At 37.3% G+C, this 17,363-nt stretch overlaps 2 protein-coding genes across 2 annotated transcripts; both read left to right on the plus strand.

Annotated features, from left to right (window-relative positions):
* The first annotated feature begins 1,575 nt into the window (after positions 1-1,575).
* LOC146558344 (uncharacterized) lies at positions 1,576-6,360 on the plus strand. Its single transcript, XM_085248144.1, has 8 exons — positions 1,576-1,772; positions 1,849-2,169; positions 2,293-2,565; positions 4,697-4,783; positions 4,885-4,913; positions 5,098-5,154; positions 5,250-5,318; positions 6,024-6,360. The coding sequence occupies exons 1-8, from the start codon at positions 1,610-1,612 to the stop codon at positions 6,114-6,116; spliced, it is 1,092 nt and encodes a 363-aa protein (XP_085104270.1). The 5' UTR covers positions 1,576-1,609; the 3' UTR covers positions 6,117-6,360.
* A 5,145-nt stretch (positions 6,361-11,505) lies between these two features.
* Positions 11,506-17,221, plus strand: LOC146558345 (uncharacterized). Its single transcript, XM_085248131.1, has 9 exons — positions 11,506-11,584; positions 11,791-12,126; positions 12,254-12,520; positions 12,615-12,731; positions 12,894-12,989; positions 13,097-13,125; positions 15,208-15,264; positions 15,369-15,437; positions 15,545-17,221. Exons 1-9 carry the CDS (start codon positions 11,521-11,523, stop codon positions 15,644-15,646), a joined length of 1,137 nt encoding a protein of 378 aa, XP_085104257.1. The 5' UTR covers positions 11,506-11,520; the 3' UTR covers positions 15,647-17,221.
* Positions 17,222-17,363: the final 142 nt, after the last annotated feature.

Below are 17,363 nucleotides of genomic sequence, written 5' to 3' on the forward strand. Positions count from 1 at the left end.
AACTAAATTGAAAAAGAATCGGGGTTAATACTTCCCATTCTGCGCCAGTGCACGGAGGCTTTTCATTGACCCATCGGTCAAAAGTGTGTCGGCCAACTAGACAAATGCTCTGTATGGCAGTTTACAAGTCCAGCCCTGTCCGATGCTTTGTATTGCACTTATGTATGGCTTGGATACTGCTCAGCCATGGAAACCCAGAATATGAAGATCTCTACACACTGTTCTTGACCTAATCTGAAGGCTACATGAAATTTGTAAGTAAGTAGCCATTGACTCTACCTCTGTGCCTCAGTGCGCTGATCCAATGTGTGGCTGAGTTGCTGTCATTCTCAATTACGTCACTTGTTACACTTGTGGCCATGGAAGTGATCAGAATACCAATAATACAAGGTCTTGAATGATTAGACCCCATCGTACCTTAATGACCTTATAATACCATATGACCACATTACAGCACTTTGCTCTCAGACTGCGGGCTTACTTGTGATTCCAAGAGTATTAAAAAGGAGAATGTGAGGCAGAGATTTAGCTTTCAGGGCCCTCTTCTGTGAAACCAGCTCACAGTTTGGATTCAGGACACAGATACCCTCTCTACGTATAAGATTAGGCTTAAAACTTTCCATTTTGATAATGCATATAGTTAGGGCTGAATCAAGTGACCCTGAATCCTCCCTTAGTATGCTTGTTCATAGGAGGTCATATGATTGTTGAGATTTCTCTGCTTCTTGTAGACCAAGTTAGCTAAACAACCTGAAATTTCTTCAGAACCCAGATCACCCATCACACTGAACTCATCTTTATTTTTTCTGATTTTTTGAAATCATCACGAGTACATCAATTATGTGCCTTTGATGCTCCACACACACCTCTACTTATAGGACATTGGTGGCTCAAAGAACAAAATCCCATTAAACTGGTAGCTTAATAAGTGTTTGGGCTGGAGTCTCTTCTGTAATGAACACTAACCTGAGGGGAGCTATGGAAACTCAGTCATGGCAACTATCCTCTTGCAGAGGAAAAAAAAGAAAGTATTTTCCAAACCAAAGCAAAGGATGGCTTCCGAGCCTGTGTTGGATCTTGTGCATAAATGTGTGCATTCACTCCACTCTGCCTGCCTAGTGTTTTATTAAAATAAACAAACTTCTACTCTGTTTTTGGACATTGTGTGCTAACACTCTTATAACTTTCATTAGCATCATATTATCAGTTTTACTTTTGTTGATTGTAGACTTTCCCTCCTGTTGAACAGCTTCTTTTAAGCTGTGCTGTATATTAGTCTGAAATCAGAAATCCACTCAAATTCATCTGTAAAAGAGCTCTGCTGCTGTTGTGCCCACATTCTCACCAAAACACTTCCCCTTCAGTTCTCAGGAAAAAAAAGAGCAGTAAGTATTTACACAACTGCATGTATCATCTTCTCCTTTTTTAAGGCATCAAACACGTCACAAATGACTCATTTTAAATTTGCAGGGTTTTTGACAGTCTGGTGTGACCTTTGACCTCTAATTTTCTTTGGTTCATGTAGTTATTAGAAACAACAGAATGCTGTGAATTAGAATTCTCAGGGAAAGGACTCTGAACGTTTTAACAGTTACAGTGAGGTGGTGAGATGATAACCACAGGAAGTCAGCACAGCCTCTACATGAAGCTCTGTTTCAGAGACTGTGACTGTCATTTTTGTGAAAAGCAGGAAGGAGAAAGACAGACAATGACGACTCAGTTCAAATGGATTAAATTCTTTTCATCAGTTTTACTAATGCTTCAAGTAACAGGTAAGAATACAAATACATTTATAAATGAAATTAGAAAAGTCAAGTTTACACAGTTGATTTGATTTTATCTTCACAGCAGCAGCAGTTGAGTTTATTATCAGGGATGAAGGTGAGGTCACTTTGTCATGTGAAAATGTGACAGATGATCAAGATAAATGTGACAGAACTACCTGGCTCTTCAGTAAATCAAACACAGTGACAATAACACTGTTTGAACACGGGGAGATTCACCAAGAGGCCAAAAATAAATCAGACAGACTGAGTGTTACAGCAAAATGTTCTCTGGTTATAAAGAAGCTCACAGCTGAGGATGTTGGTCAGTACACCTGCAGAAGGTTCAACAAATCGGGACAAAAAGAAGGTTCAGACTCTGTAGCTGAGCTGTCTGTTGTTAACCGTGAGTATTTCATCATAATGTTTTCAAATTGTTAGAACATCAAACTGAAACATTACAATAACTATAATTACAGTGATGATTACTGTAAATGTTATTCTTGTTCTCTTTTCTTTTCTTTAACAGTAACTGAACATAAGGATGATGACACAGTGACATTAAACTGCTCTGTGTCCACATATCAAGAATGTAAATACACTGTGAAGTGGCTCTATGGTAACAAAGACCTGAGGATGTCACAGTCTGCCTGCTCAGCCAGTGTGATCTTTACAAGATTTGATCACATTTACACATCCAAGAGTTCTGAGATGTTGAAGTGCCAAGTGACACATGGTGGAGACGTGCAGGAATTTATCTTCAGGATTCTATCATTTGATCAAGAAACACATGAGAATGCAAGTCAGTTCATACAATAACTTTATCTGTTATAAAAAGTAAACTATTTTGTGTGTTTTAAGGTTTCATTTACTTTTTTTTACTTTGAGAGTGTCTTCAGAAGATAAAATAGCAGGGAGTTGAGGTCCATGGTTGTGACAACAAATTCTTTGTTGAGCAGGCAGGGATATTAAATCCCTGAAATCAGGCTGTGTTACTTATGCGCTACTACTTCTTTGTACTCCTCGCTAGACCCCACCAGCCCTTCCTCACGTGGCACCACCACACAAAATATGACTCTCTTTATCACTTCTGAGGGGTTGAAGGCTGCTGGTCTATTATTTGCTCACATTGTTCTGTCATAATGGATTGCAAATGTGGAAAGTGTGGTCTGAGTAAAAAAACTAAACCCAATCCAAATAACAATAGAGATTAGCAAAATAAATCAGGAAGTAACTAAGTACTGAGACAGTGACTAACATACGAACTTGACAGAGAAGGGAAGGAAAAAGAACAACAGACTAAACCAAATAACCTTAACTAGACTTGAGACTCAAGCTACTTGAACAAATGTTAACCAAGAATAAATAAACTAAGAACCACACGGAGCATTAAATACTAAGATGAATTGAAAAGTAAGTAAAACTCTATTCATATAACACCTGTTAATAAAAGGATCACAAAGTCTTCACAATAAAAAACAAAAAACAAAAACAAAGCAAAAATAAGGTTGCCTAAGTGCACGTCCAAAAGATTAATATTTTCAGTTGTTTTTGTTGGAAAAGTCCACAAACTATCATTACATTTCATTACATGGTAAAAAAAAATAATGCACTCATTTGCTGTCTGTGAAAAAAATAAAATAAAAATAAATAAATGCCATTAGCATTTCTTAAAACTAAATTGTTTGTTTTGAAGACAAGAAATCCTGTAGATGTGTAGTAATGGGACAAAAGAAAAGAGGGAAGGTAGTTTGATGCTTTTCCACAACAACAACCAAATGTTGAACTTTGACACAAGAGGCTGAACTTCATATTCTACTTCCTACTAAAAGTCAGTGAAAACAGTTGTTCAGTGAAGTTACAATCATGACCACGACCATAGCTATATGTCAGGAACGAGCTGTGTGGCAGCAGTTGTACCCAAAATACAGGACTCAGAAGATAAAGAATAAACTTAAAAGTTTATTTATTACTCTTACAAAATCAAAAAAAGCAGGTCAGGAGCAAATAGTCTAACAACTAGAAACCTTCTAAAAAAATATACTCGAGAACATTTGTGCTGGGTGGTCCTGGGACAGGGACATAAGAACATTAGGAAGAACACGACAAACAGCAAAGGGAAACTGATACAACATATACATACAGCATAATGAAGGAACAATGCAAGAGGTGGAAGAGCAGCTGAAACCAATCACAGAAGAAGAGACAAGGGAAGCAGAACTAAATACAAAGCACTAGCAGTCAGAGACTATTGAAATAAGACAGCAAATAGCAAACAATGAGACCAGGACTAAGTCATATGAACTTGATACACAGAGAGGATAAACAAACATGGAGACAAGATCGGAGGGACGCAATTGGAATGCAAGTGGGAAAAACAACCTACCATCAACAGTCAGGGGACTAAAGGCACAGATAACAGGAACGTAAACATTAGACTATAAACAGCTCAAACATAAATCCCATCTCAAAACCAAACACACAGAATGAGCATAAAGAACTGTTAAACAGGAGCACAGCACTAAAGGCAAGAAATAAACCAAACAAACTTATATATGAGTTAAATGAAAGAAAACCAGTGAAAAGTAAGAAATTACAGAAAGCAACACAGAATACAGAACCATAATGCAAAGATGATCAAAGATATAAAACTAAAGAACATGAACATCCCAGAAACAACAATAAACCCTGTATTCAAGACTGAGCGACATGACAGCATGTTATTTTATTCAGGAAGGATGAACTTTTAATGAACTAAAGCAGGTTGTTTCCAGACCTTAACACAACCACAACAGTGTATAAATAAAAATAAGTATATTTGATTTATTATTTATTTGTTGATAGCTGAGTGTTCTCTTCTCTTTTACCTGCAGGACACTAAACAGACAGGAATCTGCAGCTGAAATTATCTTAATGCTTTTCTTTTTCTCCAGGATGGTGGATGTTTATTGTTGTACTGCTGGGGTTATTAGCACTGATAATAAGTGCTGTTATAGCCATCAGATGGAAGAGAGCTAAAGGTGAGAGATTTCACCAGCCTGAACTTGTATGAACAAATGGAATGAAAAACCAGAATGAAATTTAATTCTAAAAACTTGAATTGATTTCTCTCTTTGTTTAGGAAAAAAAATGGAGACTAATGAAAATCCTGTGAGTTATATCATAATTTCTTAAACTTTGTTAGTGTACTCATACCACGGCCGTTCACTACAGTTACTGTGTTATATTTTTTATCATGAGGCCAGAAGATAAGTATTTTTGTCAGCTTACCCAACTGACCTGGTGTGCTTACAGTCTGCTGTGTTTATGAGGCTTCTTTGTTTGTTTGATTCAGGAACTGAATTTAAACCCTGCAGTGACTCCGTCTGCTCCAGGAACCATTCAGGAATCTGTGAGATTAAATAGTTACTCGGCACTTGTATTTGCTCTCTTATATGTTGAATCTGAGCATTACTGAGCAGTCTCTATGTTGTCTTCACTGTGCAGGCTGCACCTGAATACCTTGTTCCCTATGCCTCCATCAGCTACACCAACAAAACCACCAGTAAAACGCAGGTAAGCTGTCCTGTTGGTTGTACAATTGATGTCAGTTAATAACAATAAATGAATAAGCTGGTTCTCAGGAGGATATTTCCTCTATTTTTTTAGGATTTTATTTCAGGATTTGTTGTTGTAACAACCCCTTTTTGTTCAGAAGGAGGTGCTGTATAAAAAATATACACTAAAACACAAAACATGGAGGTAATGAGTTGACATCATAACCTCCTGAGAACCATCCTAATTGATTAATGCCAACTCTAGATGTTACCAAATGAGGAACATGAGACCTGTGACAGCCTGATTGCATAAGAATAACAGCAGAAATGTGAGAAAGAAGGCTGAAACTCACATTGAGGAAGTGATATTACAGTATAATTACAGCAAAACATTAAATTATTGTGTCAATAACTCGTGAAGAAAAGAGATTGAGAGATATGATGTTTACATTCAGACAGATTCGAATGTCTGTGCTTTTTATGCTTGTGCTTTAGTTTATAGGTAAAAATAAAATGAACATGTTTATAACAGAAGGATTAAAAATGTCAGTTGGTTTTTCCAGTTTTATCGTGCGTTGTAAGTGTATAAATAATCTGTGCTTAGACATTTAACGGTCACATTTTTGTTTGTCTGTGTTGTTCTCAGGAGCACTAAGTGGAGATCTTTTATTCTTCTTTACTTTCTGAGATGTGATTATATTTCCTGTGTTGTGTGTGCTTCCAGGTTCGAGACAAAAATGAAGGTGAGAGAGTTACGTACTCCACTGTGAAAGCTTCCTCCATGGATCCCAGCAACCTCTATGACACCATCAAGTAAACAAAAAGCTTCTCATCTAAAAGAGCTGTTGGGTTGCTCAGTTGAAAAAGAGAAAGCTGACACGACAATTAAACAAACATATTGTTACATACATTTATTACAGTGTGTTGTGATACTATCTGCAGGTGAAATGAAATAGTTGCTCGGGAGTTGATGCCATGTCAGATTTGGCAGTGATGGAGGGAAAGTTTATCTTGTCTATATATGTTCTCAACTTTCATTTCGGTTTTTACATATTTGTCACATTTACATGTTTCAGATCATCAATAATAATATAATATAATATAATATAATATAATATAATATAATATAATATAATATAATATAATATAATATAATATAATAATTGGACAAAGACAACCCTAGTAAATACAAAATACAGTTTTTAAATGATGTTTTCATTTTTAAGGGGAAAGTTTATTCAAATCTACTTTGGCAGTCGAGAGTTTGTGATAACTGAAAAAATTTTATTTACATCACTGTGAATGTTTTTTTTTTATTATTGTTTGCATAACGTGCTGTGTAACCCAAGTAAGGTTGAGCTGCAAGGCATGAACTGATGGCCAGACATTCAGGAGTTTCTGGTAGAGAGCAGAATTTATGGTTTCATCAATTACAGCAAGTCGTCCTAAAGGAGCAAAGTATCCCCACATCACTGCCACCACCGTGTATGATTGTTGGTGTGATGATCTTTCTATTAAATAATGTGTTAGTTTTATACCAGGTGTAACAGGTCTCAGATCTTCCTAAAAGTTCAACTGTTGTCTCATCAGTCCACAGAATAGTTTCCCAAAAGTCTGTGAGGCTTCATGTTCTTTCTGGTCAGCAGTGGTTTTCTCATTGGAAATCTCCCATGTTTGCCCAGTGTGTTTCTTATTGTTGAATCATGAGCTCTGACTTTAAGTGAGACAAGTGAGGCCTGTGGATCTTTAGATGCTGTTCTTGGTTCCTTTGTGACAATGAGATGAGTTGGTGATGTGCTCTTGGAGTAGCTCTTTGGTCAGCTGGCCACTTGTGGGAAAGTTCACCACTGTTCCAAGTTTTCTCCATTTGTGGATATTGTCTCTTACCATGGCTCGCTGTACTCCCAAAGCCTTAGAAATGGCTTTGCAGTCCTTTAGAGACTAATAGTGACTTTGTTTCTCAGATGTTTCTTTAGATCGTGGCATGATGCGTTGCCTTTTGGGATCTTTTAATCTACTTCACTTTGTCAGACAGATGATAACTGGGAGTAACCAGCAGTTACAGTTAATTTTTAATTTAACAAGAAATTTTTAATTTAACATAGTAGGCTTGGGTGACTTTATTTCCCTTAATAAATAAAGACTTAATTTAAAGACTTAAAATTTTTCGAATTTTATTCTGATTATCTAATATTAAATTTGGTTTGATCTGAAACCGATCCTATAGCTTTTTTATATGTTTGTTAAGTAACTGTCATGCACTGTATAATCTCAGGACTTTTCTTCTTCCTCTTTTTGAAGCACATTGAGCGTTTTGAGAATAAACTTGAAATGACCAATATATGGAAGTAGGTATATTCATAATATTGTTTGAAGGGGAAAGCCCATTTTAGTGTTTTATCATTGAAACATTTGTGTAATGCAGTATAATAGTTAGCCATCAAGTTAGCATTAAACTCTAAATAGATACCCTTAACATAGACTATGCAGTACACACAGTGTATTTCACAGTGTCAGTCTAGACAATTAAAGAAATATAAGTGGTAAGAATGTTTTAATGTCTTTGTGTGATGTCACTGTAACTCTTTTTTTAGTATCTCTGTGTTGAGCTGCTTAATTTGCATAACATCATTTATCTATTTTAATTTTGTATTCTGTAATATTTTACTTTGAATCTGAGTAATTGTGAATTAAAGAAATTGTTTTTAAACTGAGTTTGTGGCTCATTTTACCTGTATATTGGAAAAGTAACTAATCAAAGTCAAAGTCAGCTTTATTGTCAAAAACCATATGTACAGATCATACACGGGAATTTGAAATTCCTCAGCCCTCAGTGTTACAATAAAACGGCCTAAAGATAATCCATGTGTTTGAAGTTTAATTCTTACAATAACTTCATCCTGTTATTAAAAACAAAAAAAAAAATGTGTGATGTAATTTTAAGATGATGTCACTTCCATTCCTTTACTTGGAGAGTGTCCCCAAAAGATAAAACAGCGCTGGTCAGTGTTGAACAGTACCCTGCGCCTATCAGTGGTCGATGATGGATTACTTTGGCTATGATCAGATCACTAACGCCGAACAAGTAAAAGAAAACAGGCTAAAATAATAAGTATACTAAAGTTTTCTTTCCAAGAATAAGTAAAATTTAAAAAACTAAATTGTTTGCATTCAGTAGACAACATCATGTAGAGATGTAGTGATGTGTAAGAAGGAAAGAGGGAGGTAAGTCTGATGTTCCTACAGAGCAACAATCAGATGCTGGACTTTGGCGCAAGAGGCCGCTGTTCATATTCTGCTTTCTTCATGAAAATCAGTGAAAAGAGTCTTTCAGTAAAGTTACAGTGATGAATACAGTCATATTTTATTTTACTAGGAATAATGAACTTACCCTACGCCATAGTAAATTATATTTGATTTATTATTTATTTCCTGATAGAGCTGCAGGATTTTCAACAGATTATTTAAACAAAATAATCCTAAGAGGAAGGAGGTGAAGCACAAAATTAACAGATGTCAAGACTATCAGGAGAAAACACACCTCAGAGCACAATATTGTGAAGTGAACCGAGAAGTGAAGGAGAGTGCCAGACGGGACAAAAGACAATTTGTGCACAGTATGACAGAAGAGGCAGAAACAGCAGCCAAGCAGAACAACATGAAGGGAGTCTATGAGATCACCTGGACCTTGTCAGGAAAGAGTTTCAACCCAAGTAAGCCAGTCAAGGACAAGAGTGAGAAAACCATCACAAGGAACAAGAAACAAAGAAGAAGATGGGTGGAACATTTTGAAGAGATCCTGAATCCACCAACACCGCAAACAGTCCCTGACATACCACCAGCAAAAGAGCCCCTCTGTATCAACACCTGTCCACCAACCAAGGCAGAGATCACCAAAGCCATCAAGTCCTTGAAAAATGGAAAGGCATCCCCAACAAGGTGTTGACCAGAATCATCTTGGAGAGACTGAAGGAGGCATTGGACAAGAGACTCAGATCAGAGCAGACAGGATTTAGACAAGACAGATCATGTACAGACCACATAGCCACTCTGCGCATCATCATCAAGCAGTCTATTGAATGGCAGTCTCCCTTGTACACAATCATCATCGACTTTGAAAAAGCCTTCAACAGGGAGACCATTTGAAAACTGATGCAGCACTATGGAATCCCACAAAAGCTCAAAAAGATCATCAAACAACTATACAAAGACTCATCCTGCCAGATCACCCCCAACGGAAAACTGACCAACCACTTTGCAGTGAAAACCAGAGTGAGGCAAGGCTGCATGCTGTCACTGACACTCTTCCTGATTGTCATGAGAAGAACCACAGAAGGCAGCATTACTGATATCCAGTAGACCTTCACCAAACAGCTGGAGGACCTGGATTTTGCAGAAGACGTCAGCCTTCTGTGCCATAAGCAGCAACATGCACAGTCCAAGCTTACCCGGCTCGTTGAGGAGGTAGAAAAGACTGGCCTGAAGATCAAATTTAGAAAAACAGAGGTGATGCAGCTGAACAACCGACAAAAACATCCACTGCAGCTACAGGGAGAAGACTTAGTGGAAACCGACCGCTTCGCCTACCTAGGAAGTGTAGACAACAGCGATGGCAGCGCAGATGAAGACGTTAGGAGCCGGATCAACAAAGCAAGGCTTGCATTCAATGTCCTGGGACCCATCTGGAACTCCAAAGCCTTATCTCAGCGCAGCAAGATCCGCATCTTTAACACCAATATGAAAGGAGTCCTCCTGTATGGGTCCAAGACGTGACGGATGACCAACCCCATTACGAGCAAGATACAGATCTTCATAAACAAGTGCTTGTGGCACATCCTCAACATCCGTAGTGTTGGGGTTACACAAGACGAGTTAAGAAATCTGAATAACTTTGACTTTACTGACCACTAGTACTTGTTCTCTTATATGTTGATTCTACATTTTACACATTACTGAGCAATCTTTATGTTGTCTTCACTGTGCAGGCTGATCCTGATTATGCTGTTCCCTACACCTCCATCAGCTACACCATGAACACCGCCTCTAATCAACAAACCAAAAAGTAAGAAACATCTGTCACAGAATAGCTAAATTACAAGTGCCCTCATTTTTTTTATATATATATATAATTGATAACTAGTTTAACTCTGTCAGATTGTATAAAAGAATAAAAAAAAGTTTAGTTTTAGGATCAAGTTCCCCACTTTTATTTAAAGTAATAATATAATGTTACGTTTTATTTCAACCCACTGTATTTCCATAAATACATTATACATCCATCTACATCGACATCTGCATACCTCACTTGTCTTCACGTAGTTACTTTTGTACTTATTTATTTATCTTTCATTATTTTTATCCTTATGTTTATCTTTATTTATCTTAATGTCTTGTCTTATTTTTATCCTTATTTATCTTGTTCCTTCAACCTAATTTGGCATTTGTTTATGGACAGCAAAGGAAGAATTTCATTGCACAGAGAAATGCTATTTCTTCTGTACACATGACAATAAACACTTTGAATCTTTGAATCTTGACTTTTGCTTTTGCCAGGTTTGTTGTTGTAACGAGTTCTATTGTCCAGCAGAGGGTGCTGTAGGCTCAAAATAAAGCAGGGGAGGTACCGATCTAATGTGATGCAACTGCTCTAAACACAAGCACACGTGACAAAGGCCACATGTGATATCAGCTGTTTCTGTTTGATAACCAGTCATTTAAACACTGAAAACAAACTGTCACTGTGTGTGTGTGCGTGCGTGCGTGCGTGCGTGTGTGTGTAAAGTATGAAAATAAAGTACCCTCATGATATATATTTTTGAATTTTGTATGATAATTGTGTGTAGTAATAAACCTTATTCTGTTACACTTATGTGAAAATAAATATAAATACATTCATTCAAGTTTGTATGTAATTACAGCAAAGTGTAGACAGGTTAAAAACATGTTTGGGAGTTGAATTAAATACACTTAGCACAGAAACTCAAAGTGTGTTTTCTATGTTTTCACTAATTTTCATTCCAGATACAGCAGGTCAGTGTAAACTTAATACTAACTGTAGCTCTTTATTAATAGGGAACATGAAAGCGGTTACATAAGAACAACCGCAGAAATGTAAGAAAAGAATGTTGAAAGTCATGATGAGGAAGTCATGGCTCCACAGTTACAGGAAAAAGATACATTTGTGTTTCAGAAGCTCAAGAAGAAAAGCGAGACTGAGAGACATGGCGGTTCAATCTAGATGGATTAAAATGGCTGTGCCTTTTATACTCATACTGCAGTTTACAGGTAAGAAATATGTACAATAGAGAAGGGTTTTTTTTTAAACTCTTCTTTCTAATTTTGCTTTATGGAATCTTTATGTAGCATAGACAGCGATGCTGTTTATTTCACCAAAGCAAACAAAGATTAAATGAAAAGTAAATACATGTTAAGTGTGTAACTTATCTGCACTCGTGTAATGTAACATTTTCGATTCTCTGTTATATCCTCAGGAGCACTAAGTGGAGATCTTTTTCTCTCCTTCATTGTCAGAGATGGCGATAAAGTCACTTTGCCTTGTAAAAACGTGATCAACAATCATCACAACTGTGACACTACCACCTGGCTCTTCACTGATTCAAGAGTCACACCAACAGTAGAGCTGATTAATCTTGGACAAATCAAAGAAAAAGCCAAATCAGACAGACTGAGTGTTACAGCAGAATGCTCACTGGTTATAAAGAAGGTCACAGCTGAGGATGTTGGTCGTTACACCTGCAGACAGTTTAGAGGCAATCCAGGGAGACAGCAAGGTCCAGATGCTGTGGTTTATCTGTCTGTTGTTAGCAGTGAGTATTTGCAACACTATATTTTGAGCTCAAACCATCCTGTTAGAACAACATGCTGACAAGTTACATTTTGAAAAAAGGAAACTTATATTTATTTGGTATTTCTCTTGAATTTCATCTTCACCAGTGACTGAACAGAAGAAAGCTGATGAGGTGACTTTAAACTGCTCTGTGTGGACATATGAACGGTGCAAACACAAAGTGAAGTGGATCCATATCAGTGAAGCTCTGGATAGAGATTACTCAAATTTAAAAACATCGGAGTCTTCCTGCTCTGCTGCTGTGACTTTTCTGAATGATGCACACAGTCATATATCAACTTATGACTTTAAGTGTAGCGTAACAACAGAAGAAAAAAAAGAGCAGCTTTTTACCTTCAGCACTCAGTCATCAGGTAAGAAACCCGGAGAGATTCTGAAGAACTTTTCAAAATCCTTTTAAACTGATATACACAATAAACACCTGGCTGAATTTTGTTCTTTTTTCAGGTAAAGAAGCAGTAACAGCAAAATCATCAACAACAACATCAGCAACAATAACATCAGCAACAACAACATCAGCAACAACAACATCAGCAACAACATTATACGCACCTAGTATCCCAGGTGAGTTTTGTCATTTGTTTGTTTTCTTTTCTGCTTTTCCTAATAATAACTGAATGTCAATCTATCATTTTTTAAAGCACATGTTGTTTTTTATTTGTTTTAAATTATCTCAGATAATTAAAATATTTAGTGTAACTAAATACTTTATATTTTTGTATTCAGGTGCAGATCAGGTGTGGCTGTACATCCTTGTGGTTGTCATTTTAGTTGCAGTTTTAATTGTGGCTGTGAAACTAATCTGTTTGAAGAGACTCAAAGGTGAGATAAATTAAATTAAATGTCTCTTAGTGAGAAATCTGAATAAGGCTGAATTTTCTTTGTGGAGAAGCATCTAACCTTGTTTGTTTGTTTGTTTATCTTTTCAGGGAACAAAATAGAAGCAAATGGAAATGCTGTGAGTTGAAATTTTTTTTTTTTTTTTAGACATTTTGTATTCTCTAGATGAGAAACAATGCAGCAAGATAAACAGTGTTAATGGTTTTGTATTAAAACTCACTGGTTCTTGCAGCAAAAGATCAGGAAAAGGAACGAAAGAGGGAACAAAGCATTTTTGCTTTGCTTTTATAGTTATTAATGCTTCAAATGACAACCTGCTAACTGATGAATTTCTCTCTGACTGCAAAAAAGATTATATTAAAGGCCTCAAATATGGTGTGTATTGTGTGACTGTTGTGTTGCATTTTATCTATTTAAACTCTGGATTTAAAAAAAAGTTTGTTGCAGATGTTTCAACGCTCCCATGTTATTTATACAGTGGGGCAAAAAAGTATTTAGTCAGCCACCGATTGTGCAAGTTCCCCCACTTAAAATGATGACAGAGGTCAGTAATTTGCACCAGAGGTACACTTCAACTGTGAGAGACAGAATGTGAAAAACAAAATCCATGAATTCACATGGTAGGATTTGTAAAGAATTTATTCGTAAATCAGGGTGGAAAATAAGTATTTGGTCACCTCAAACAAGGAAAATCTCTGGCTCTCACAGACCTGTAACGTCTTCTGTAAGAAGCTGTTCTGTCCCCCACTCGTTACCTGTATGAATGGCACCTGTTTGAACTCATCATCTGTATAAAAGACACCTGTCCACAGCCTCAAACAGTCAGACTCCAAACTCCGCCATGGCCAAGACCAAAGAGCTTTCAAAGGACACCAGGAAAAGTATTGTAGACCTGCACCAGACTGGGAAGAGTGAATCTACAATAGGCAAGCAGCTTGGTGTGAAAAAATCAACTGTGGGAGCAATCATCAGAAAATGGAAGACATACAAGACCACTGATAATCTCCCTCGATCTGGGGCTCCACACAAGATCTCATCCCGTGGGGTCAAAATGATCATGAGAACGGTGAGCAAAGATCCCAGAACCACACGGGGGGACCTGGTGAATGACCTGCAGAGAGCTGGGACCAAAGTAACAAAGGTCACCATCAGTAACACACTACAACGGCAGGGAATCAAATCCCGCAGTGCCAGACGTGTTCCGCTGCTGAAGCCAGTGCATGTCCAGGCCCGTCTGAAGTTTGCCAGAGAGCACATGGATGATACAGCAGAGGATTGGGAGAATGTCATGTGGTCAGATGAAACCAAAGTAGAACTTTTTGGTATAAACTCAACTCGTCGTGTTTGGAGGAAGAAGAATACTGAGTTGCATCCCAAGAACACCATACCTACTGTGAAGCATGGGGGTGGAAACATCATGCTATGGGGCTGTTTTTCTGCCAAGGGGACAGGACGACTGATCCGTGTTAAGGACAGAATGAATGGGGCCATGTATGGTGAGATTTTGAGCCAAAACCTCGTTCCATCAGTGAGAACTTTGAAGATGAAACGAGGCTGGGTCTTCCAACATGACAATGATCCACAACACACTGCCCGGGCAACAAAGGAGTGGCTCCATAAGAAGCATTTGAAAGTCCTGGAGTGGCCTAGCCAGTCTCCAGACCTCAACCCCATAGAAAATCTGTGGCGGGAGTTGAAAGTCCGTGTTGCTCGGCGACAGCCCCAAAACATCACTGCTCTCGAGAAGATCTGCATGGAGGAATGGGCCAAAATACCAGCTACTGTGTGTGCAAACCTGGTAAAGACCTATAGTAAACGTTTGACCTCTGTTATTGCCAACAAAGGTTATGTTACAAAGTATTGAGTTGTATTTTTGTTATTGACCAAATACTTATTTTCCACCCTGATTTACGAATAAATTCTTTACAAATCCTACCATGTGGATTCATGGATTTTTTTTCACATTCTGTCTCTCACAGTTGAAGTGTACCTCTGGTGCAAATTACTGACCTCTGTCATTATTTTAGGTGGGGGAACTTGCACAATCGGTGGCTGACTAAATACTTTTTTGCCCCACTGTATATATTTATATTTCACGCAACTTAAAAGCTGCGGAGATGTAACGCATACACTAGACGAGTGATGCTTAAATTCTTCAGAGACCAGAATTAAATCAGTTCTTACATATTTATTTCTTCAGGGCCTGACCTCAAACCCTACAGTCACTAAGTGTGCACCAGAAACCAGCCAGGAAACAGTAAGATTGCCCACACCACACCCAGAGCAGCTGTTGTTTCAATTTGTTCAAGAATGTGTAATTGCAGTAAGCTAAAAGTAGTAGTAACACTCTTCACTGTGTAGGTGGATCCAGAAGATGGTGTTTCCTACGCCTCCATCACCTATGCCAACAAGACCCACAATAAAAACAAAGTAATGTATATGATCAGAGTTTCAGCTTCATTGGTGCATTTATAAATGATGTTTTCACTGTGTTGTGTTACATCTGGTGAACTATCCTGTGCTCTGTGTGCTTCCAGATTCGGGGTAAAAATGACAGTGATGAAGGTGAGACAGTTACCTACGCCACTGTTAAAGCTTCCTCCACGGATGCCAGCAGCCTCTATGCTACCATCAAGTAAAGAAAAAGAGAACTTAAACATCAGATTGCTGCTTCTGTGAAAAAGCTTCTCATCTTTAAGAAAATTGGGTTTCCTCAATTTAAAAAGAGGAAGCAACAACTCAGCTGTGTGAGTCCCTGTAAATTGGCAGTAATTTATGAAAACGGATTTTAAAAAAAATAGATATTAACGTGTATAATGATATAACCGTTTTGTCTTATTTCCGTTAATATTTAAAGGGGAAATGAAATGGAATCATGGGTTGGGTCAGGGATATAAGACTTACAAGAACAGAATAAATAATGTTGCATGGAGGGAGGACATTTAGGAATGCAGTGCAGGAGGACATGCAGGGGATTGGTGTGACAGAAGAGGATGCTTGGGATGGGGCGAGATGGAGGCAATTAAGAAAAAAAAAAGAAGAAGTAAAATGACTGAATGAATGAAACTCTGAAAATCAAAAGGCCATATGAATCATGTCACCATAAGGAAGTAAGAAGGAAGTTACATGCACACATGAGTAACACTGCAGATAGATTAGGCCTTTCTGTTATTTTGGAGACATTTCCATGAGACACAATGAAATGAGCGGTATGTCTGTTTCAGCGTGTTGTGATGCCACCTGCAGGTAAAATGGCATAATTTTTGTGGATTAATATTAATTTTTAATTTGGAATTCATAGGGGATATGTTTATCATCTGTCCTCATTATGCCTAAAATGAACACAGCAATATCAAATGTCTCAATTATTGCCTTAGTTGCTTTCTTTGTTGTTGAACAGCCTACAGAATGCACATTCACAGGGTCACTTATGATAGATCATGAAAATTAGTGACTATGGTCAGACTGTTTGGAATTCTATAGCCCTTTATTATTTTATTCTATTATTTCTATTACTAAAATGTAATAGTTAATATTAAAAGTCTCAGAATTAGCTTTAAAGTATGTTAGGGCTGCAGCTATCTTTCCATCAATTAATCGAGTGATCGGATAAGAAATGCTTTTGTTTTATTAATGGCCAATAATAATTTACTGTAAATTTACAACAATTTACGGTACTCTGTTTATAGTAACCATTGTCCATATGTAAATATGTAAGAAAAATTGTGCATGTTTCTGTTCTGTGTCCTGTGTACTGTTTGTTTGTATACGTGTCTTTCTGGCTGCTGTTACAACCAAATTTCCCCTTGTGGGACAATTAAAGGATTATTCTATTGTATTCTATTCTATTCTAATTATTCAAAAGAGAGAAAAACAGACATCTTTCAGAATAAACTGCTCATTGGTTTACATTTTAGAAAATGCAATGTTTTAAAGTTTAACTGCATACAAAGACCCTGCCAACAAAACCCTTTGATTATATTTATATGCCATATTGAAATTGAAATTTTTAAAGAAAACATTGTATTAAATGCAAAAAATATATAAATAATATCAAGTAAATACACTGTCTACACTGAAGAGTCCTGAGTTTTGGGTCCTATTTCCCCACATCTCCACGGTCTGCCAGCGCAGTCCTTGACATAAACATATATCAGACTAAGTTAACTTAACAGTTCATCTAAATATTTTAATACAACTGCTGGAGGCTAACTGCTGATTTTACACAGTGTAAAATAAAGGGCGATGGATGGAGCAGCTACACGGTTCCCTTTGGACGCTATACACACGTTTTTCACTCTGTTTGAGCTCACTGTCTCGGTAACGGCTCTTTGCTTTTGTCGGTGTGTAAACAGA

This window comes from Mchenga conophoros, linkage group LG15, assembly GCF_057382185.1.
Source record: "Mchenga conophoros isolate Kocher_MC1m ecotype Shallow Benthic linkage group LG15, M_conophoros_male_GT1.1, whole genome shotgun sequence".
NCBI lineage: Eukaryota > Metazoa > Chordata > Actinopteri > Cichliformes > Cichlidae > Mchenga > Mchenga conophoros.

What these genes read in the sequence shown, in the direction of transcription:
- LOC146558344 (XM_085248144.1), top strand. Translation starts at nt 1,610, where the DNA reads ATGATAACCACAGGAAGTCAGCACAGCCTCTACATGAAGCTCTGTTTC. An exon ending in ACTAATGCTTCAAGTAACAG is followed by an intron (nt 1,773 to 1,848) that starts GTAAGAATACAA and finishes TTATCTTCACAG; the next exon opens with CAGCAGCAGTTGAGTTTATT. An exon ending in TGGAGACTAATGAAAATCCT is followed by an intron (nt 4,914 to 5,097) that starts GTGAGTTATATC and finishes TGTTTGATTCAG; the next exon opens with GAACTGAATTTAAACCCTGC.
- LOC146558345 (XM_085248131.1), top strand. Translation starts at nt 11,521, where the DNA reads ATGGCGGTTCAATCTAGATGGATTAAAATGGCTGTGCCTTTTATACTC. An exon ending in ACTCATACTGCAGTTTACAG is followed by an intron (nt 11,585 to 11,790) that starts GTAAGAAATATG and finishes TTATATCCTCAG; the next exon opens with GAGCACTAAGTGGAGATCTT. An exon ending in CAGAAACCAGCCAGGAAACA is followed by an intron (nt 15,265 to 15,368) that starts GTAAGATTGCCC and finishes TTCACTGTGTAG; the next exon opens with GTGGATCCAGAAGATGGTGT.